Source organism: Hemitrygon akajei, chromosome 8 (genome assembly GCF_048418815.1).
Source record: "Hemitrygon akajei chromosome 8, sHemAka1.3, whole genome shotgun sequence".
In the NCBI taxonomy this organism is placed as follows: domain Eukaryota; kingdom Metazoa; phylum Chordata; class Chondrichthyes; order Myliobatiformes; family Dasyatidae; genus Hemitrygon; species Hemitrygon akajei.
In genome coordinates this window covers 125,637,326-125,659,861 of record NC_133131.1, presented here as the reverse complement: position 1 = coordinate 125,659,861, position 22,536 = coordinate 125,637,326, and the positions used below count along the sequence as shown (strand labels likewise).

The window sequence follows — 22,536 nt, the reverse complement described above, 5'->3', positions numbered from 1 at the left end:
CATTCTACTCATACTTAAGATTCTAAGCATAGCAATCTGAAATTCACTTTGTTTGTGGAGCAAGAATTACAAAGGTCCCTACCATTTGTACTGAAAAATCACCACTTGATTTCAATCCTAACTGAATTTCTTTCAAGCTTAAGATGCACTTCCTTGTCTGGAATTGGCTCTTCAGATGAAATAGAGTAAATATGGAGAGATCATCAAATATACTTATTGTCCCGTATACTTCAATTAATGAACTCCTGAACCAGGTATCCATCAGTTTAACTCTTCCAATGTACTGAACCTAAAGCCGGAGCCACCATCTTCCAAGCTGTGCTTGGAGAATGTTGGAAAGCAGCTGGCCAGCGAGCCCCAGGAGCAGAAACTCAGCTACTGTGAAAAAACACAGTTCTGAGTGCCAGTGCAGATTGGGGACCTCGATAAAGCCCCATCCAACTTGAAAAAGGAGAAAAAAGAGACATTAAAGAGAGGTGTAGCCCCCTCACTGGGCTTGTATAGAAACTTAGCTTGTTAGCCAGCTCTGCTAACAGCCACTGGACTCAGTGGTGAGAAAGCCATCTTTGTCAAACAATGTTTGTCCAGTGTAGGTGTGATTTGGGTCTCACCAAACCAAAAAGTTGGGATGTTTCAACTAATGATACCCTGATCTGAGTGAATACTTTGTAGATACTGCCCACATGCAATTATCTGTTAGCAAAAATAACAAATTGTACATCACATACAATTATAAAGAAAGTATATTTATTAATTTCAGTTTAATAATATAGTTATTAGGAGGAAAAAAATTAAAGGGCCCTTTATAATTCAACCAGTCTAAATATGCACATGTTGGCGCTCATACCTTCCAAAGCTGGGTGTGTCCCTTACTCGTGATGCTAACCTCTCATCACCGATAACTGGTAGGACTTCCCATCTTGGGCTCCTTCAAATCATATCTTCCTGTTGAATCAAATCCTAAGGCCGTCCGTCCCGATCTTTTCCTCTCTCCATCTCCTGCCAAAAGACCATGAACCCCACCAGTGACTGTCACAAACCCCCTCCACACAGCTTTCTCTAGAACCTTCTCCCATTCCAACATCCTGATTGGCTGACACAGCTTTCTTAAGCTGAACATCACAACCCCTTTAACTGAAACACAAACACTATCAGTAGGACACACTGCTTCTACAGAAAGCTACAGAATGAAATGCCTCAACAGTATTAGCAGTAAAAATCTTAACCAGGGTATTACAGAGGAATTTAAGCTGTTTCCACAGAGGAGCTTGAAGTGGCAGCCACTATAACATTTCAGTAATTTTGTGCTGCACTTACTCCCTATAAGCATTTTGAAGTTACTAATGCCTATATGCAAAATATGTGGAAATCCCAAACATTGCTGGACAAGCTTCACTTGCCTATTTCTGGTTGCCATTTGACATTGAAACATAGCAGTAGAACACAATCTTGCTGAATTTACACTGGGTATACAGAAAAGGAGCTATCTTTACATTTTAATATAGATGACCAGCTATGAATAAGGCACATTTAAGGCAGGTTACTTTTTTGAATTAATTGTGTTTTCTTTAATGCTTTCAATTGTTTAAAAGTGACATTTTTAAAAATTAAAATTTATACTTTTTTAACATTGTAATTGATGCATTGATCTTTTGAATGTCTAGTACATTTAGAGGTAATCAAAGTCTTTTGTCATCTAGGACAGGGGCTTTGCTACCAAAGCGTTTTCTTGTCTGTTCTATTTCAAACACAGTGTGTGAGATTGTTTAGAATTCCAATGGCCCTTACCAGCAAGTCGATATTAAGAACTCAGAAAAAGGAAAGTTGGCTGTTATTAAGTTCTTCAGCTTGCTAACCTTCTACAGCTCTATTTCATTTTCTTCTAAAAGGGAATATTATTGTGAAACCAACCCCAATGTTAGAGATATGGACATACTGAACTATGGAAGTTCCAAAGAGCTTGTCAAAATATAGCCAACTTCTGGAAGCAGACTATTTTATAAGAAAGTCAGGTAAAATTCCCAGGGAAGGTTGAACTATATAATTATGACACATAACATTGCACCTTCTTTTCCTACCTGGCTGCCTTCTATCTTTCCTATCCCTATAATTCTATGCAATACTCACTGGTAGATTGTCTTTGAGGAAGTTGCAGGTGATTTGAAGCCTTGGTTTCAAATTGAACAAGCAACTGGAGAGGAGCTATTGCAGTACAGCACTGTGATCTTGAGAAAATACAGCAGCTCCTTTCACTTCCCCAAAGTGGAACATCAACAGCCCATGTAATGTGCTGCAGAATTGACTGCTAGATTGTTATAACATTCTTAAAGACTTCACAGATTCTGGAATCTATAATATCTGTAGATTGAATTAGCATAGGTATATTTAAATAACCTAAATCTTAAAAGCAGAGGAGAAATTATGGTGAGAATTGAGTGGAATTGGGGAAGAGAATTAACTTTAAGCACCATGTTTAATGATCTTTGATCATTTGTTAGCCACCGTCTTTATAGATGCAGATCTCTGGATGATCTGACTGTGGCTTAAACTTAAAAATGGCAATATATTGCTACCAGACTACTGCTAGGGAATGCTGTTATATGTAACTTCTCTCAACATGAGAGAGAGAGTTGTGTTACTATGTATAGTATGTTGCATTGTGTCTTCAAGCATTCTGTCTCATAGTTGAAATTTGGATACTTGTAGAAGAAGTAACGTCTGTCTGTGCTGGAGCATCTGCATAAAACATGTGAATTTCAGTTCATGGTGTAGATAGATTTTTTCACTTTCTGGGGCTCAAAGTTGCTGGCTGGACCTGCATTTATTCCTCATCCATAGTTGCCTTTCAGAAACTGGAGGTGAGTTGACGCTTTGAACCTCTGTCGTGCTTCTGATGAAAGTTCCCCCATAATGCTTTTGGGTAAGCATTCCAGAATACAGAATGATTGCCAATGAAGGACCAGTGATATACAGGTTGAGGATCCCAAATGCTAGTGGCTAGAAGTATTTATGATGTTGGATTTTTGGGGGTTTTGGAATATATAATGAGATAGCTTAGGAACACCATCATTTCTGACTCTGAGTTTATGTGCTACCAGTACATAGTATTTGTGTTACACATCACACATTCTGTATGTACTAATGCAGCCATTCAGCATGTTAGATTTTCATCAGCAATGAGGAGTTCGTCAAGATCAATGAATTTCTGTGCTAGTTCATGATCAGTGGATGCATTATCACCATAAGTCTTTAAAAATTTAATACCATGCCTTTTATTTCAGTTCCTGCAACCAGCCTGCTGAATATTCACAGATGCCTTCAGTTATCAGTTTCTTGTGATAGATCCTTACTTGCTTCATGATAAGAATATCATTATGTGGCATATATTCACTTTGATGCTGATGAATGCACTCTTTAATACATGATTGAGATATTTATGTTTTGTTTTATGCAAGTTTTTCTATTTTTCATTAACTTCTGTTCATTACATATGTGGGGGCACTTCTCAGAACTATCTGTGGTGCACAGAGACCTGCACGTCCCCTGGGAACCTTCCCAATTCCTTGCAGAACTTTCCATTTGTGACAACCTTTAAGAAATCCTGCACAAGGACTCCCAAGTCCCTTTGTATCTTAGTTTTTTGTATTTTCTGTCTATGTAGAAAATAGTCAACCCTTTCATTTCTTTTACCAAAGTGCATGACCATTCACTTCCTGACACTCTATTTCATCTGACATTTCTTTGCCCATTTTCCTAATTGGTCTACATCCTTCTGTAGCCCCTCTACTTCCTCAAAACTACCTTCCCCTCTACCTGTCTTCATATCATCTGCAAAAGTTGCAACAAAGCCACCAATTCCTTCACCCAAATCATTGACATAAAACATGAAAAGAATCAGTCCCAACACAGACCCCTGTGGAACACCACTAGTCACCAGCAGCCAACCAGAAAAGGCTCCATTTATTCCCAGTCTTTGCTTCCTGCCAATCAGCCACTGCTTTATCCATGCTAGACTCTTTCCTGCAATACCACTTGCTTGTAGCTTGTTAAGCAGCCTCATGCGTGGCACCTTGTCAAAGGCCTTCTGAAAATCCAAATACTCTACATCAACCAATTCTCCTTTGCTTATCCTGCTTGTTGTTTCTTCAAAGAATTCCAACAAATTCGTCAAGCAAGATACTTCCTTGAGGAAACCATGCTGCCTATGGCCTATTTTGTCATGTGCCTCCAAATACCCTGAGGTCTCATCCTTAATAATCTTCTCGAACATCTTCCCAGCCACTGATGTCAGACTAACTGGCTTATAGTTTCCTTTCTTCTGCCTCTGTCCCTTCTTGAAGAGTGGAGTGACATTTGCAATTTTCCAGTCTTCTGGAACCATTCCAGATTCTAGTGATTCTTGAAAGATCATTACTAATGCCTCCACTTCTTTCAGACCTCTGTGGTGTACATCATCTGGTCCAAGTGACTTGTCTACCTTCAGACCTTTCAGTTTCCCAAGAACCTTCTCTCTAGTTATGATAACCTCACACAGTTCATGCCCCCTGACACCTGGAACTTCCCCATACTGGTAGTGTCTTCCACAGTGAACTGATGTAAAATATTTATTCAGTTCATCTGTTATTTCATTGTCCTTTATCTTTTCATTATTATCTTTCCAGCATCATTTTCCAGAGATCCAATATCCACTTTCACCTCTCTTTTACACTTTATGTATCTGTAGAAACTTTTGGTATGCTCTTCCTCCCTATGTCATTGGCACACACATGGCCCATGACTTTTGGCTGTTCAAGCTCCCATTTAAGAATGCTGAAGACTCGATCTGAGATATCCCAGATCCTGGCACCTGAGAGGCAACATACCAACCAGAAATATAATTCTCACCCACAAAATCTCCTGTCTGTTCCCTTACCCAACAAATCCCTTATCACTATAGCATACCTCTTCTTCCCCCTTCCCATCTGCATCACAGAGGCAGACTCAGTGCCAGAACCTGACCACTCTGACTTTCCTCTGGTAGGTCATCCTCGCCCCCCAACAGTATCCAAAATATTATATCTCTTGTTAAGGGGGATGTCATCAGGGGTACTCTGTACTGGCTCCTTAACCCCTTTTCCCTTCCTGACTGCCACCCAGTTTCCTGTGTCCTGCACCTTAGGTGTAATTACCTCTCTATATGTCCTTCTATTACCCCTTCAGCCTCCCGAATGATCCAGAGTTCATCCTGTTCCAGCTCCAACTCCTTAACATGGTTTGTTAAAAGCTGCAGCTGGAAGCGCTTCTTGCAGTTGTAGTGGTCAAGGATACTGAAGGTCTCTCTGCCTTCCTACATCCTGCAAGAGGAGCATTGCACTTTCCTGCTGAGCAGATATAAAGAAGGAAAAAATATGAGCATTGCTTTCTCTGAGTGAAGCCTCAAAGAGCTAAAGCCTTAAGATCACCACTATATGTCCACTCTGGCCATGGCCATTGCACTTGCACCGGCCTTGCTTTAATTTGCTCTTACTGATTAATCCCAAGTGCTGATTGGCCACTGATCAAAGCTCTATTATGCTGCTGTGAACCACTCCTGCCTTTTATCCTCAGGCAGTGGACCTGATTGAAGTCCCTTTCTCTCCAAATTTCCGATGTCTGGGTTGGCTGCTGGTCAAAGTTCTGTATCCATAATTGAATAGTTTTTGAATATTGGAACTTCGGATAATCAGGTTGCCATGCAAAGTGGAGGAGCAGTGCAGGTGGCAGTTTTCCATCTGCCTGTTGATCTTGTCCTTCCTGTCAGCAGAGGCCACTACATTTGCAGATACTGTCAGACTCATAAGAAACTAAATGCAGTGCATTTAGAAGATGTTACACACTGTAGCCATGTCGTGCCAATTGGAGAGAATGACTATTTAAAGGTGATTGATGATGTGTTAATCAAGGGAGCTGGTTAGCCTGTTCCCTCAATATATTTAAGACAGATTGTATTTTTTTCCTCTTTCAAGTGAAATAGTAGAACCCTTCGTTCACTCCATAGCTATTAAAGTTCAGAAAAAATGTGACCATAACTGATTAGCTAAACTGCATGTTCTTTCCATGATTACCATTAAACCTGCTTAATATTTTAGGAAATACCCATATTTTTATTTTTGTTAAAAGAAATCAAATAAAGATAAAAAAATAATGTGAAGCCATTCATGGTTGTTTTAAGTATATAGAAGGGTCAATTTACCAAGTATAAAATAGCCTGAAGATCCTCAAAGAAACTTTGTTGAATCTGCTTAAAGAAATCTTAACATGTGCATCATCGGGTGGTTTCAGTGAAGTTTAGTTTTATTTTCAATTAAAACTTCATTGTTAGCAGAATACAGTAATGAACATTTGTTTTTTTTACTTTTGCATCAGGGTTTCTGGGCTCGTTTGGTTACAATAGAAAGTACGCCGCCACAATTTTTAGAAGATTTATTATCCTCTCTTACTCTTCAAGAAAAAAGTGCTTTCAGAAGAGATGAAACACTGAAAAGTGGGGCAAAGCAGATGAAGAATAAGAAAATTTCTGTTTCTATAAAAAGTGCAAAATTCCAATTATAAATAAATTCAGAGCATTGTTTGGACATTTCATTGCATTTGACTTTTAGTTAAATATTAAAAAAAGAAAAACCTCTGAATAACATTGTTTTTGAATGGCAACAATCATTTATATACATTTATTTAATGTATAATTGAATTATTTAAAAGAGGGAATGTTTAAAATGAAAAATGCATGTAAAAAGAAAGGAAATAGAGAACTTGGTGGACACACAACATCTATAGTAAGAACATACCAACGTTATATTTTGGTTCTGTTGAAAATGCATCTGTCCGACTCAAAAACTTATCTGCGCAGTGCACTAATTCAAGTATACTCTGTCTTGAATATCGATTTCTTCTTCCGCTAAAAAATTCCCATCCCCCACCCCATCTTCCTCTATTCCAAATTCAGCCCCCCCCCCCCCCGATTTTTTTTAGTCCTGCCTGTCACTTCCCCTGGTTCCCCTCCTCCTTCCTTTTTCCTCAGGTCCACTCTCATCTCCTATCACATTCTTTAGCCCTTAACCCCTACCTACCTGGCTTCATCTATCACCTTCCAGCTAGGCTCCTTCCCTTCGCCCCACCTTTTCATTCTGGTACCTTTTCCCTTGCTTCTCAGTCCTGAAGAAGGCTCTTGGCCCAAAATATTTCCATAGATATAGCCTGACCTGCTGAATTCCTCCAGTATCTTGTGTGTTGCTTTGGATTACCAGCAACTGCAGAATTTCTTGTGTTTATATTCAGTTTTTGTTTTATAAGGAAGGTAAATTAATTTAAACTCCATTTAATGGCATGCTCTTTTTAGAATGTTTGGAATCAAATGATCAAAAGACTAAATTCACCCATTTCTAGTAATATGTCATCAATTTCCAGTATTGTAACCTTATTTCTGAACTATGCTTTTGGCTGGAGCTCACTGACAAAGTGATAAAGGCTGAAACTATTTGGAAGAACACATAGTGCTCTGTAACCTATAAAAATACGAAATGAAACTGGGAAGATATCTTGACCTCTTTTGTGACTTCTGTGCCTTTAAAATGTGGTTTTTAGTAGAGAATTAGCAAGTAACAACAAAAACTTTGATGTAAAACAAATGGAAAATGTCCATCCAGAAATTCCATTGTGATATACTGTTTATTTCAGCAATACACAATTGAAAAAAAAACTTGTTCTCAAGCAAAAAGCATTATCAACCATTTCCAAGTTGTTTCATGTCATCTGTGAACTTAACCAAGCATTTTCCAATTTGGATTGTCTTTTCATCTCTGGTATGATTTCCATGTCAGACATGTATCAGATGTTAATACTAAGAAAGTCTTGCCAGGAATATTAGATCATGTTGCTCTAAGGTACAGTATCTGTAATTGGACACTCCTGGACTATTAGACTTCATTAATGCCATAATCAGTTAATTTAGCAACTGGAAAATCACATCAATAGTAACTTACAATAACAACAATATCAACTTATTTAGCATATTTGTTATAATGCACAACTCAAGGTTCTTAGTGAGGATATTTTGTAAAAAAAAATGTTGAAACGAGCAAGGAAGTTAGGGTGGATGACCAAACATTTAGACAAGTAGTGGACCTAATGCAACATATTCGTGGAAGGAAGAGTGTTTCTCAGGAGGAAATCACAGAGCTTAAGAACTTAGTAGCTGAGTGTATGTTTATCACTACTGAGGTAATTAAAATCAGGACTGAGCAATAGGCCAAACTTGTAGGAACTGTTAAGACCATAGAAGACTGCATAGAGAGTGATGGGCATAATTGGGGAATAAGGCTTAACTTAGACACAAACAGCAGAATTTTAGTTGACTTCAAAATTATGGAAAGTAGTATCAAAAATGCCATTCAGGGGTGCATTGATATAATGAAATCTGGAAGTAACAAGGTTATGGGTGATGACTTCAGGAGTAAAGGATGACATCAAGAGCAAAAGGGTGAAGTCGGGCAATTGTACTGAAGTGGAAATAGGTGGTCTCATTGATGATGCAAATGTGAAGTCTAATTTCAATATGGTCTAATTTGGCATGAAGGTTATAAACAAATGGTTTATAACAGACAGTTTCTAAGGAAAAGTTAGTGGCTATAATATGAAGTGAAACAATGATTTCTGTCTTTACAGTGTTTAGTTGGAGTAAAATTCATTTATCCAATGATAGATGTTGAATAAACAACCTGGTAATTTAAAAGTGATGAGTGTATTATTTCTACAAAAAAGTGTGCATCTGGTTGACAATTCCGAGACTCAGCAAGTAGATGAGAAAAATGAGGAAATCAATGATGGATTCTGAGGGACATCAGAGATAGCATTGTGGATGATGGAAGTAGATATTTTGTCCCTCATTGGATTGATGATAATAATAGAATCATGGGGAGCTGTTCCACAATATCTGAAACTGCAGGTGGGTAGAAAAGGACAAAGGGGACATACACAAAATATTATTCAAGTCAGTTTGAATCATTTAATTTTTCTGTTCTTGAAAGGTAGACAATGGCAGATTTATTTTTATAGCCTATAATTTTGATTTACTCACAGTAACGTAATCAAAGATTTTCAGTCATAAACACATCTGATTTGTCACCTCTCTTCAAGTTGATTAAAATGATAAAATATTCCAAATGTCTGACTCTAAATGTTTGCAAATTTAGGGAACTAATTAACAAAATCATAGGTTATAAACAATTATCCTGATTATTATATTCACTAAATTATTTTCATTGTGATAACATGAAGTCAAAACTGGCTCTTATTTTAACAAAAATAAAATCACAACATAATCACCAAAATGACATTTATCAATAATACAAGAAATTGAATCTTCTGTATGGCATGTACATAAAATTAATTTCTTATGGTAATCAGTAGGAGCTGCTAATTAAGCCCTTCCTGAAGAGTATTATGCATACATTTTGTACAGGGTAGAAATAAACATGTTCATTACCTAAAGGTGACTACTGTGCAATTATATTCACATTTTGTGCTCATACCAGATAGCAATTTCGGTCATATTATTGAATCTGTCATAGCCAATGAATATAAAACACATGATGAAAATGCAGTGTAACACTTCAAATATTTATATGAAACTACAGAATAAGGAAAATGCTGTTATTTCTTCCCATAAACTACCCTGTTAAGAATGAATATTTTGGAGAGATATCCTCCACTGTATCATCTTTAAAAGTAAAGAACACATTGGCTATCATAAGCCAATGATAACCATACTAAGTAGAAATTGTTAACGGCTTTAGTTTGATACCAGTTCCAATATAACTTTAGATTTTAAAACTACTGTATGGTTTGATGTTTAAAACTACTATATGGTTTGATCCTTAACATGACCTCAATAGTAGTCAATGAAGATTTGTATAATGACTTTACAATGATAAGAAGACTTGAGAAACCTTTATTTCTTAATTGGTCAGTTCTCTGAGTTATCCTTTATTTCATGATTCATTCAAAATTAAGGTCAGTGTCAAAATCTAAATCCATTGCTTTCAATTAATTCCTTTTCCAATTTCTTCAAGTACATTTGATTATCCTACAGATTTATTTCTTAGTTACCTCTCAATTACCATTTATCCATACCTTCTTAACAAAACTATTTGTTAGAATAAGATTAATTTTCATTCATGGATTTACGACTATACCTCTACAGCACAAAATACAAGTCACAAAGAGATGAAAATGTTCTTTGTCAACAAACCAAAGCCATCCATTTATTTTCTTAATACAACTACATAACTCTATTCATGATCAAATTTAGCAACCTGAAATGTTAATTTTGCTTCTCACTCCACAGATGCTGCCTGACATGTTGACTACATCATTTTGTACTCTTATTCCAATATAAATAATTTCTCCCCACTCTTCACAATATCCCACTGTCCCTTCTAATTGTATAATATTCTTTAACTCTGATGTATTTTGAAGTTGACTGCAAAAATGTGATACTTTTTCTTGGCCCTGTGAAGATATAACAAAAAATATGAAGCTGTTCACAGACATATTTAATTTTGTGGATCATTATACAAACTAAACTCCATCATGCCTCATAATATTCACTAACCTCTATAGAGATATTTTATTAAAAATCATAAGGAATGCATATGCAGTTTCCCAATAATGATCTGGAAACAACACTCATCTTAGTCAGAGGTTTACAGATGCACAAAATCACAATTTAGACCATACTGAGTAGAAATTGTTCACAGCTATAGTTTGATACCAGTTCCAATATAACTTCAGATTTTAAAACTATTATATGGTTTGATGTTTAATATATGGAATGAGATTACATGTTACCGGACATTTGCTTGTTAATGCTCCTTTTATGATGCTATATGTCTGTGATGACGCTGTAAGATTTTCTTTGCACCTGTGCACTAATGTACTTGTGCATATGACAATAAACTTGACTTTGACTTTGTCTTTGCTCAGTGAACAGAGCTCCATTTTGTCCACTCTTTTATAGCACTGAGGGATTCATTACTCACAGATTGTAGCTATATGCTATAACTGCAATATTAGAGAATTAAACCTGAAAAATAATCTAAGCCTGTAAAACAGGAAAAAAATCTAATTAAAATGGAATAATTTATCTGCATTATTGATGAAGTTTCTTTAATCAGTGATGTCCAATCAAATTCACAAAATTCATCTTACCACAGATTTGTCAAAACAACAGCATTATTGTATCTATAAATAATTTTATAGTGAGAAGGAACTGCATAAATGTAACTCTGTTGAAATTTCTCTTCTATCAGCTTTATTGAAAGCAGATTAAATAAAATTGTAATTCTTGGTGCCTCGCGGGATGCATGAGATAATATTCTTTAATTAGTTTAGCTTTTGAATTTTCTTTTACAATAAAAATCTGCAGTTTTGAAGGTGCCCACTTAGTTATTTGTATGATACAAAATAAATTACTTTTGCTGACACAATAAAGAAAACATCAATAAAATGTAAGAAATCATTTGGTATTTTATAGCTTGTTTCAATCTTACACATTGTGTTTCTGATATAATTAACCTTTTCTTGCTCAGACATTGTGGACATTTATGTACAGCAATTATGGAATGATTATTGCTTTAGCAGTTTGCATACTAGAAATATGTAGGTCTAGTGTAATAATAAGCTAAAGTCTTTAAAAATAAGCAATTAGATATGTATGTTCTATTATGGATACAATTTATTCACAACAAAGAACAACTTTGGACATTCAATCCCATTTTAAAATAAGCAAATGCTTTTCACTGTTCTATGTTCAAGTAACAATTAAATGGCTTACTTTGCAACTTTTAACAGAAACTTAAAATGAAAGATGATTAAAGATGCATAAGTGAATTCTAACTCAGGCCAGTGAACAAGCACAATAACAAAATATACTTATAGTCTTTACAGTGTCTATAAAAATAACATTACCATCTGATATGCGTTGGAGTTATTGAATGTTATTACCTTATTAATTGTAAAGTAAGGCTGTCTGTAAAGTACTTCCATAGGAACTGTAATAAAAAGTTGCTTTTTCATATTAGTTTTGGATGCTTATATTGAAGGATAACAGATACAGGATTAGTGGGGCAATGCCTTACTTCTACTGCCTGACACTGACTAGGATGTTAAAAGAATATACGGAGCTTGTCTGTACTACCAATGCAACTATGTAAATGCAGCATAGATTAAAGAGTGTTAAAAGAGCTAAGGAGATCCAAATCAGTACATTTTAAAACATAGTCAACACAACAAAGGAATGGTGTTACAAAGTCAAGTGTAAGAAAAATGTATGTAAATGGAAGGGCCCTTAGGAGCATTGAGGTACAGAGGAATTTTTGGGGTGCAAGCAAAACAGCGAAGTGAAGAGAAGGCAATAATGAAAGTGTATGGTATACTTGGTTTTATTGGTGAAAACCTTGTTACGTCCTCCCCGTGGAATGGGTGAGTTTTCTCTGTGTGCTCCACAACTCAAAGATGTACCAGGTAGGTTAATTGATCATTGTAAATTGTCCTGTGATTAGGATAGGGTTAATCGGGTTTGCCCGGGATTGCTTTGGTAGGCCATACTTGGAGTATTATATGCAATTCTGATGATCACTTTATAGGAGATTTTGAGAAGGGTGCAAAATAGTTACACTACAGTGTTGCCTGGATTAGTATTAGCTATTAGGAGAGGATGGACAGATTTGGGTTGTTTTTCTGGAGCGTCAGAAGCTGAGGCAGTTGGAAAAGTTATTTGCCAGCGTTGTACACAACCCCTACCTGTCAGTCACTAAGCAAGCCAGAGTGTAATTCAGGCATGTTGTTATAGGGGTGGAATTGCTGAGGCGCCTAAACATTGTACAGTCACGGAAGGATCACTCCTTCTGTGATTCCTTTCTCCATTCATTCATCCCCACTAATCTTCCAACTGGCACTTATCCCTGTAAATGGTAGAAATGCTACACCTGCCCACTCAACTCCATCACCATCATTTAGGATCCCAAACAGTCCTTCCAGGGAGGTAATACTTCACCTGTGAATCTGCTGGGGTCATCTCCTGATGTACCCTCCTCTACATTGGATTGGGGACCACTTTGTCAAGCACCTCAGCTCCATTCTCAAAAAGTGGAACTTCCTGCTGGCCAACCATTTCAATTACTGTTCCTATTCTGACATGTTGGCCCACGGCATCCTCTCCTACCATGATGAGGCCACTCGGGTTTGTGGAGCAACACCTCATGATCCATCTAGGTATGAACTTTAATTTTTCTAACTTCTGGTATATTCCCCTCCCCCTCCCCTCTTTATTTCCCACACATCTTCTTCTCACCTGCCTGTCACCTTCCTCAGTGCCCCTCCTCCTTCCCTTTCTCCCATTAGCCACTCTCCTCTCTTATCAGATTCCTACTGTCCAGGCATTTGCCCTTTTCACTTATCACCTCAGCTTCTTACTTCATCCCTCTCCTCTACCCACCCACCTTCACCAATCACAATAAATAATGCCTATTGTCTTGTTTATTATTTATTGTAATGCCTGCACTGTTCTGTGTACTTTATGCAGTCCTGGGAGGGTCTGTAGTCTAGTGTAGTTTTTGTGTTGGCTTACGTAGTTCTGTGTAGTTTTTGTATTGTTCATGTAGCACCATGGTCCTGAAAAATGTCTCATTTTTACTGTGTACTGTACCAGCAGTTATGGTCAAAATGACAATAAAAAGTGACTTGAATTGACTTCTAGCTTGTCCTCCTTCCCCTCCCCCCACCTTATTTAGGGATCTTCCCCTTCATTTCCAGTCCTGAAGAAGGGTCTTGACCGAAAACATCGACTATTTATTCATTTCCATCAATGCTGCCTGACCTGCTGAGTTCCTCCAGCATTCTATGTGTGGTGTTCAGTATAATCATCTGTGTCGGAGATTATATCAATCACTCAGATGGTGATGAGGTATATAGAAGTGAGATACATTATCTGGTTGAGTGCTGTCACAATAACAACCTCACACTCAGCATAAGCAAGAGCAAAGAATTTATTGCAAACTCTAGGAAGGGGAAGTTGGGAGAACACACACCAGTTCTCACTGAGGGATTAGCAATTAAAACAGTGACCAGCTTCAAGTTCCTGGGCAACATCATCTTGTGGGAATCTATCCTGCACCCAACAAATTGATGCATTCACAAAGAATGCATGTCATGCCAGTGGCTCTACACCATTAGGAGTTTAATCATGTCACCAAGACACAAATTCCTATAGATACAACATTCTAACTGATGCACCACAGTCTGCTTTGGAGGCTCCAATGCATAAGATTGCAAAAGGTTGCAGAGAGTTGCAGACTGAGCTAGCTACATCACAGTCACAAACAACCCCACCATTGAGGACATCATAAAGAGGCAGTGCCTCATGAAGGTGGAATTCATCACTAAAGATCCTCAACATCTAAAACATGCTCTCTTCTGATTATTACCATCAGGGAGGGAGCACAGGAGCCTAAAGATGCACATTCAATTCTTTAGGAACAGCTTTTCCCCCTCCTCCATTCCATTTCTGAACAGTCAATGAAGTTAGGAACACTACCTCATTATTCTGTTATTAAACTATTTATTTACATTTGTAATTTATTTTGATGTTATGGTTTTGCACTATACTGCTGCCACCAAACAACCATCTGATTCTGATTCATCAGCATCAACCTTTCTCTGACCCTGTAATGAAGTAGGAATGTTGCCAGGATTCTGGGCCTACTGTATTACTATACCAGGATTCTGGGCCTACTGTATTACTATACCGAGATACTGTATTACTACAACCAACTTCTTGGTTTTGTGTTTTTTTTCTCCTATTTACCATCAAGATCTCAAGATCATTTGCCAGAAGGGCCTATTTCTACACTGTTCAAATCAATGACTCTACTTTCTTGATATCAAGGATGATCACTCATGCCTCAACTACAGAATTCAGCTCTTATGCCCATACTTTAACACAGACTCTAATCTGGTCTGAACAACACACAGAAAATGCTGGAGGAACTCAGCAGGCCAAGCAGCATCTATGGAAAAGAGTAAACCTTTCATGTTTCAGACCAGGACCCTTCATCAGGACTGAAAAAAAGAGGTTAGAGCAGGAGGTGCGGGTGTCAAGGAAGAAATACAGGGTGGTAGGTGATAAGTGAAGCCCGGAGAAGGGGGAGGGGTGAAGTAAAGAGCTAGGAAGCTGATTGGTGACAGCAATAAAAGGCCAGAGAAAGGGGAATCTGACAGGAGAGGGAAGAAGATGGAAGAAGGGGCAGGGGAGGAGCATCAAAGAGAGGTGATAGGCAGGTAAGGAGATGAGGTAAGAGAGGGGAACGGGATTGAAAATGGTGAAGGGGGAGGCGAGTGAGGGCGGACGTGTGTCAAATAGAAGAGATACGGGTGAGGGCAGCCTTGATGGTGGAGGAAGGAAAGCCCTTCTTTGAAGAAGGACACTTCATAGTTTTGGAATGAAAAGAATCTGGTCTGAAGTTGAGTGGTTGTGGTAGAATTATTCATCATTCAGCCCGAGAGACTTTGGGTATCCCTAAAAAAGTTATATCGTCTCTTTTACGTCCCTTTCAAACAGAAACCACAATGTGATGCTGTTTGAATTTAAGCGTAATTGGGCTCCATAACATCCTTTCACAGACTTTAAGAGAAAACTCAACAGTGAGGTGGGTAACTGTTTAGTTCACAACAAATAGAAAAAGAAAATATTGAAAAGACACTGGTTGGAAATTATACCTTAACTTTTGGGAAAAGTGTTTCATTGAACGTATCGGTGAAATGTGAAATAAGCAATTAAATATTCCATCCATCCGTGGAGCATTCGGCTAATTTCAGTCGCGGATTCAATAAAACAAAACCTTTCCGCTCATTTTCATTTGAACATTGGATTACAAGGTTATTTTTGAAAAGAGGCTGTTTTAGTGGTAAATTGAAAGCATATTTATCTGTGTGTTCATTCATTGTCACGGTGGGTGGAACCGACAGCCTTGCTTTTAGCTGGTAATTCGGGACCCCAGTTCTTCGATGATGTTTAAAATTTCAAATCCTTGTCGCTTGAACGTGCCAAGCCTGCACAAATAAAGCAACACAATGAAAGCAGAGCAATAAAGCGAGGCGACTCTTACTGTAACCGCATCTGCATTCTTAATCTAAGAAATCCTGTTGATTTTATCATGCTAACCAAAACTCGGAACATAACGAAATACCTCCCCGTGCGTTTGAATGTGGAGAAGCCTAACCCCATTTAACGCGATTGTCTTTCTTAAAACAGAAATAGCGTTCTAGCGCCAAGTCCCTAACATCTGTTTGACAGGAAAGACAACTACCACTGATCAGATTAGACTAACTGTAAGATTTTTCACGGCACCGTTACCTGTTGAGTACTGCGGATACCGGAAAGTATATCCTGCTACGATCTGCCTTCTGCCCAGCCCATGAGATCGCGACAGCACACAGTCCACGTAGATATCCCAGAAGAGCTGAGCCAGGTCGATGAATAGGGCAGCGTGCTTGGGTTTTTCCGAGAGTTTCAGAAAGATCATGAAGTCCCAGAGGCCGCTGACTGTTTCGGCGACTCGCAGTTTCTTGAGCTCGACCAGGGCAAGAGAGGAGCTCTCCCAGCACTGAGGGTCAATCTCGCCCAGACTCAGTGGGTCCGCGTTCCTGCTCTGAGCCATAACCAGCACGGGGATCCAGATCAGCATTAGGTATAAGCTACCGCCCACACACTGCATACTACACCGGGACTGGCTGACAATGGAAAACACAGCGGTGGATTTAGTAATTGACCAGTCGTTAAATCGAACATTGCAAACCAAAACATGGAAGTGAATGAGCTATTTTCGTTGTGTACTGCTGTGCCTATGATTCCAAGTCATGAAAGGTACATGAGAAGGAGTTCAAGGGATCTTCGGGAAGTAGAATTTACAATGTGTTAATACTGTAAGAATACTCGACATTGATACTGAATATCCGCACTAATATTGACACACCAGCGTTGACACCAGGCGTTGTATATGCGTGCCTGCGCCCCCGTGGACATTGACTATCTACCCTGTCATTGATATTGGACATCTGCTCTAACGATTACCTTGGGTATCTGCATCAGCCGGCCCCCGAGATTTTGCACTTTGAAAACCCATGCCAATAATATCCCGGCGGCAAAAGAGTGAACTGGAGAGTTCACACATGACATGATGGAAATTGAATTTTTTAAAAACATTCGAACCCTCATTGAAACTAAAAATGGAAATCTCCCCAAGTCGTGAAGGTGGTGAGAGTGTGGAGCGAGGTGCCAGCACAAGCGGTGTATGCCAGCTCGATTTCAACGTGTAAGAAAAGTTTGGATAGGTGCATGGATGGTAAGGGTATGCGGGGGGGGGGGGGGGGGGAGGAGGTGTATGATCCCGGTGCAGCTCGATGAGGGTAGGCAGTTTAAATGGTTTCAGCATGAACTAGTTGGGCCGAAGGGCCAGTTTCCGTGCTGTACCTTTCTATGACTCTGCACGACTTTAATCCGGAGCAGTTTCTGTGACGGTACCAAGGACTTTACAGGGAATGTTGCTGGTGATAATTGGGGGCTGTTGTATTTCGTGGAGTGGTGCGACAGTTTGAACAACTACAGTTTATAGCCATTTACGAATTTCTCAGTGCGTTAGGTTAGCCGCCAACGTGGTTCTTTTCGCACAGTTACAGAAAACAAAATCTGGAAGGGACAAAAAAAAAACACTCGGCCTTTATTTTTCTTTCTATCGACTTCTTAGAGAATTTGCTTATTAGCACGGAACGGCGAGGAGAAGTTAGGGGCGGGTCCGCACATACGTGGAGCAAATGAAGAAAAGAATGAGAAACCCTTCAAAAAGAGAAAATTGGTGATAAAATCGCTCTGTGACCTGCGGCATGGGTCAAAATAGATGAGGCTTCCATCTATAAAGTAGTCCATCTCCAGAAAGATCACGCACGTCTAACGATCCGGAGATGGTGGTCCAAAGACCAGGCACCCTGAAACTCAACCCTTCCAGATGGCACGAATGACCCAAAGCTGCGTGGATTCGGTATCCTCCAAATGTAAGCGTTAAGCGCTTAATCGTAACACATTCTTTACATTTATGTTTTATATGTTGATGTAAAGTAGTCGTGGCCTTTTAAAAAAAAACCCTCTTCTATCATAGACTTCAAAGTAATGAAACTATAGATTCTTGTTGTGGTAATCAGAAATTATCTTTACTCTCGAAGTAGGGCCAAGGTTGCCACAGCCGGTACTGCCTTGACTTGCTAAATGCTTCATGTATTTCCTATTCCCGCTATTTGATGATCCGTTACGCAAAATGTCGTGTACTCTATTTTGGAGGGTGACTTTCACCTTTATTAAACACATTATTATTCTGAATACTTTTTTTCTGCGCCTTCTATGCACCGTTGCCCCAAGTATACCAGATGCGTATGAAAGGATGGTCAGAATATGCATAATCAGAATTTAATTCTGCAGTACTTTCTTCCTGAACCAGAAACTTGTTATTTTACCGGGATATAGGCATCCTATCTATGAAGATGGAAAGATTGCTCAGTGAACTGCATCACAAAAATTATGTTCAGATAAGGAAGAAGAAAACTAAAAATAAAAAAAATACAAATATAGCAAACTAAATTTTAAAAAATGCAAGTCAGGATACAGCCCAAAAACAACTTGTAAATTCAAATATGCAAACAATATATTCATAATGACTGCATTGTTAATAAATACTACACAGTTCTTAAAAGCATGGAAACTGCCATTCAGCCCAAGTTCACTCTCCCTTCAAGCATCCTTTCATCCTTCGCTCCCTAACCCCATCAACATGTCCTACCTATTCCTTTCTTCTTCAATATTATCGTACTATTTCACTTCAACATTACCTGTGGCAGAATGATCCCCCCTTTAGCGGGGGAAAATCACTGACACCCCCCCCCCCACTCCAAATCCTCTGTTGTATTAATCAGTGACTATATTTTTAGTTTTGGTACAAACGGACATATATTCATAGTTAGTTCATAATTTTAAATCACCCACAGTGTCAGTTTTATATTTAGAGGACAGAAAGCCCCAGCCTGTCCAATTTGCTCTGGCTGGTAAAATGTTTCGGTCTTCTTTCATCCTCTTGAAAGAGAACGAATCAGAGTTTAGGTTAAGGGACATGTTGTAATGATATGGACTAAGACAACCGTGTAGCTATTTCTTTTTTATAATCGGAGAGTAATTTGAGCAGTCATGTATGCATATGTCTGCGAAGAAACTACTGTCCTCATTCAAGTTTACATGTCTCACCCGAACTGCAGTGAAACTTAAAACAGAGTCGTTACAAGACTATATCATACACGCATACTTTAAATGTATACCTTAAAATTTAGATCGGATCCAAAAACTATAGAAAGTAAGTGGATGGTTACTTACAAGATGTATTCTCTCTCGTTGCTGTCACTACTACATCAACACAGCACTGGATGTGTTGTTGGTAGCTGACGACAGGTTGAAGTCCCTGTGCTACGCAAGGTTGGATCTTGGAGTTGGGTATAGGTGTAACCAGTAATCCGCGCATTTATTTATACTCCAGTACGCCCACAACTCTCTGCGTCAGATTATGTTTTACTATTTCTCGAATGCCTTATAAGTTGACCACGCTGTGTTATAGACCACTCGAGCTAACTATCCATACACAAGCATATGCAAATGACGTCGGTGATGAAATGTAACAACCGAAAGGTCGCGTCCAAGAAGTTGTCCGAAATTTCAGGAAATCTTTTTTTTTCTGTAAAATACTTCTTTACGTGGTAATCTCAAGAAGTACTCTGTGCAGAACTGAGTCATCGTCTGCACTCGGGCAGAGGAGACAATCCTTTCTCTTTCAAGGTTGAATTTTATACGAAATTTCTATATAAAAGTTCTTAATCGCTATCATACCTTCAGGATCTTACATCTGAACAATCAGGGTACACCAAGGGGATCAAAACAAAAATATGAAAAATGAATCATAGGTTTCTGGCTCAACAGACGCTACCCGATCTGTTGAGTATTTCCAGCATTTTCTGTTTTTATTTCCGATTTGTAGCATCTGCAATTTTTGGCTGATTTTCATTTGAGCAAAGCGAATGTTCTCTAGCCGATGTGTTACTTTCGTCACGGAAATTCTGGACAGATTTCCTCACAACTATCATTATAACACGTACAAAATGAAGGGACCTAGCAGGTCAGACAGCATCTAGGGAAATGAATGAACAGTCGACCTACCGGGCCGAGACCTTTAATCAGGATGGGAGGCTGGGGATATACCAGAATAAGAAGTTGTTGGGAGGAGGGGGTACAAGCTGGTAGGTGATAGGTCGAATCAGGTGAGAGGAAGGGAGGTGAGTGGGAAGTGGGGATGAAGTGAGATGCTGGGAGGTGATAGGTGGAAAAAGTAAAGAAGGGCTGAGGAGGAAGGGATCTGATGGAGGTCAGTGGACAAGGGGAGAAAGGGAAGGAGCAGAGGGGATAGGCAGGTGAGAAGAAGAGGAGTAAGAGAGGGGCCAGAATGCGGAATGGAAGAGGGGAAAAGTGGGGAGAGGAGGGAGGGAGAAATTATTGGATGTTAGAGAGACCGATGTCCATGCCGTCAGATTGGATATCACCCAGATGGAAGGTAATGCTTCTCCAGTCTGAGAATTGCCTCACCGAGGCAGTAAAGGAGGCCATGGCCCAACATGTCGGAATGGTGATGGGCGGTGATTGGTCACCGGGTAATCCTGCCCATTACGGACGGAACGAAGGCGCTCGACAAAACCGTTCTCCAGTCAACGCTCGGTGTCATTCATGTATAGGAGACCGCAATGGGAACGCCCGACACAGCAGATGACCCAGCCATACTTGCAGGTGTAGTTTTGCCTCACATGAAAGGACTGTTGGTGGCCTTGAATGGTGTTGAGGGAGAAGGTGAATGGGCAAGCGTAACATTGTTCCGCTTGCAGGGATAAATACCAGGAGGGAGATTCGTGCGGGAGGACGAATGGTCAAGCGAGAGCGATCCCTACAGTAAGCGGAGAGTGTGGGGAGAGGGTGGGTGGAGTGGTAAAGTTGTGGTTTGTGGCGGCTACTGTCATTATGTTCATCTTGTAGGTGCAGGGTCACAGCAGTTACATGAGACTGGTCTGAGTGATGTCGGGTCGTGTGGATATAGAGGACCATATGGTCCAGCGAATGGCACTCGACCTGTGATGTGTAAATCAGTTCACAATCCTCTCCCATCTTCTAACCATTGTTGAAACGGTTTGTGGTGTCCATTGCGCCAACTCCAGGCTGAGCGGACATTGTTTAAAGAGCTGCCAGTTGTCAGATTTCCACAACCAGTTAGTGTAATTAAAACTGTTCATCTTCGCCAAAGCAATATCCATGCCTCCCCCGAGCCCACGAGAACGCTGCCGCTTATACCCTGCGTGGCCGCTTTACACGTGTTAATGAAAATATCTAATCGGCCAATCACGTGGCAGCAACTACATGAAAGCAGGCAGGCATGGCCAGCTTCAGTTGTTGTTTAGACCAAAGATCAGAGTAGGGAAGAAATGTTATCCATGGTGTCAGACTGGTTGGTATGGTCTCAGAAACTGCCGATCTCCAGGGATTTTCACGCACAACAGACTCTAGAATTTACAGAGAATTATACGAAAAACAAAAATAAAAAGTCAGCAAACGGCAGTTCTGTGAGATAAAGTGCTTTTGTTAATGAGAGAGGCCAGAGAAGAATGGCTAGACTGGTTAAAAGTGACAGGAAGGGGGCAGTAACTCAGTTAAAAACGCGTTACAGCAATGGTGTACAGAAGAGCATCTCTGAAGGTACAACTCGTCACACCTTGAGGTAGATGGGGTAAAGAAGCAGAAGACCACGAACATACAATCAGTGGTCATTTTATTAGGTACCTCCTAACAAAGGTGTCACATCTTTCAGTGGAAGAGTATTTTGGAGATAGCGATCATAATTCTATCTCCTTTACAATAGCATTGGAGAGAAATAGGAACAGACAATTTAGAAAAGTGTTTAGTTGGAGTAGGGGGAATTATGAGGCTATCAGGCAGGAAATTGGAAGCTTAAATTGGAAAGAGATGTTCTCAGGGAAAAGTATGGAAGAAATGTGGCAAATGTTCAGGGGATATTTGTGTGAAGTTCTGCATAGGTACGTTCCAATGAGACAGGGAAGTTATGGTAGGGTACAGGAACCGTGGTGTACAAAAGCTGTAATAAATCTAGTCAAGAAGAAAAGCTTACAAAAGGTTCAGAGGGCTAGGTAATGTTAGAGATCTAGAAGATTATAAGGCTAACAGGAAGGAGCTTAGGAAGGAAATTAGGAGAGCTGGAAGGGGACATGAGAAGGCCTTAGCAGGGAGGGTTAAGGAAACCTCAAGGCATTCTACAAGTATGTGAAGAGCACGAGGATAAAACATGAAAGAATAGGACCTATCAAGTGTGACAGTGGGAA

General features: G+C 39.4%; 2 protein-coding genes across 3 annotated transcripts in view; one reads left to right on the top strand and one right to left on the bottom strand.

The window, feature by feature from the left end:
- The window catches only part of LOC140732236 (cilia- and flagella-associated protein 69-like), a 127,841-nt gene extending 116,848 nt beyond the window's left edge, over nucleotides 1-10,993 (top strand). For both annotated transcript variants that reach the window (XM_073054572.1, XM_073054571.1), the window contains exon 23: nucleotides 6,385-10,993. In XM_073054572.1, coding sequence (XP_072910673.1) covers nucleotides 6,385-6,570 — 186 coding nt within the window. In that variant the 3' untranslated portion in view covers nucleotides 6,571-10,993. The remainder of the gene's footprint in view (nucleotides 1-6,384) is intronic.
- A 110-nt stretch (nucleotides 10,994-11,103) lies between these two features.
- On the bottom strand, nucleotides 11,104-19,600 carry LOC140732237 (protein FAM237A-like). Its single transcript, XM_073054574.1, has 3 exons — nucleotides 19,484-19,600; nucleotides 16,427-16,803; nucleotides 11,104-16,122 (listed from the first exon to the last, which is right to left on the bottom strand). The coding sequence occupies exons 2-3, from the start codon at nucleotides 16,785-16,787 to the stop codon at nucleotides 16,085-16,087; spliced, it is 399 nt and encodes a 132-aa protein (XP_072910675.1). The 5' UTR covers nucleotides 16,788-16,803; nucleotides 19,484-19,600; the 3' UTR covers nucleotides 11,104-16,084.
- Between the last annotated feature and the right edge of the window lie 2,936 nt (nucleotides 19,601-22,536).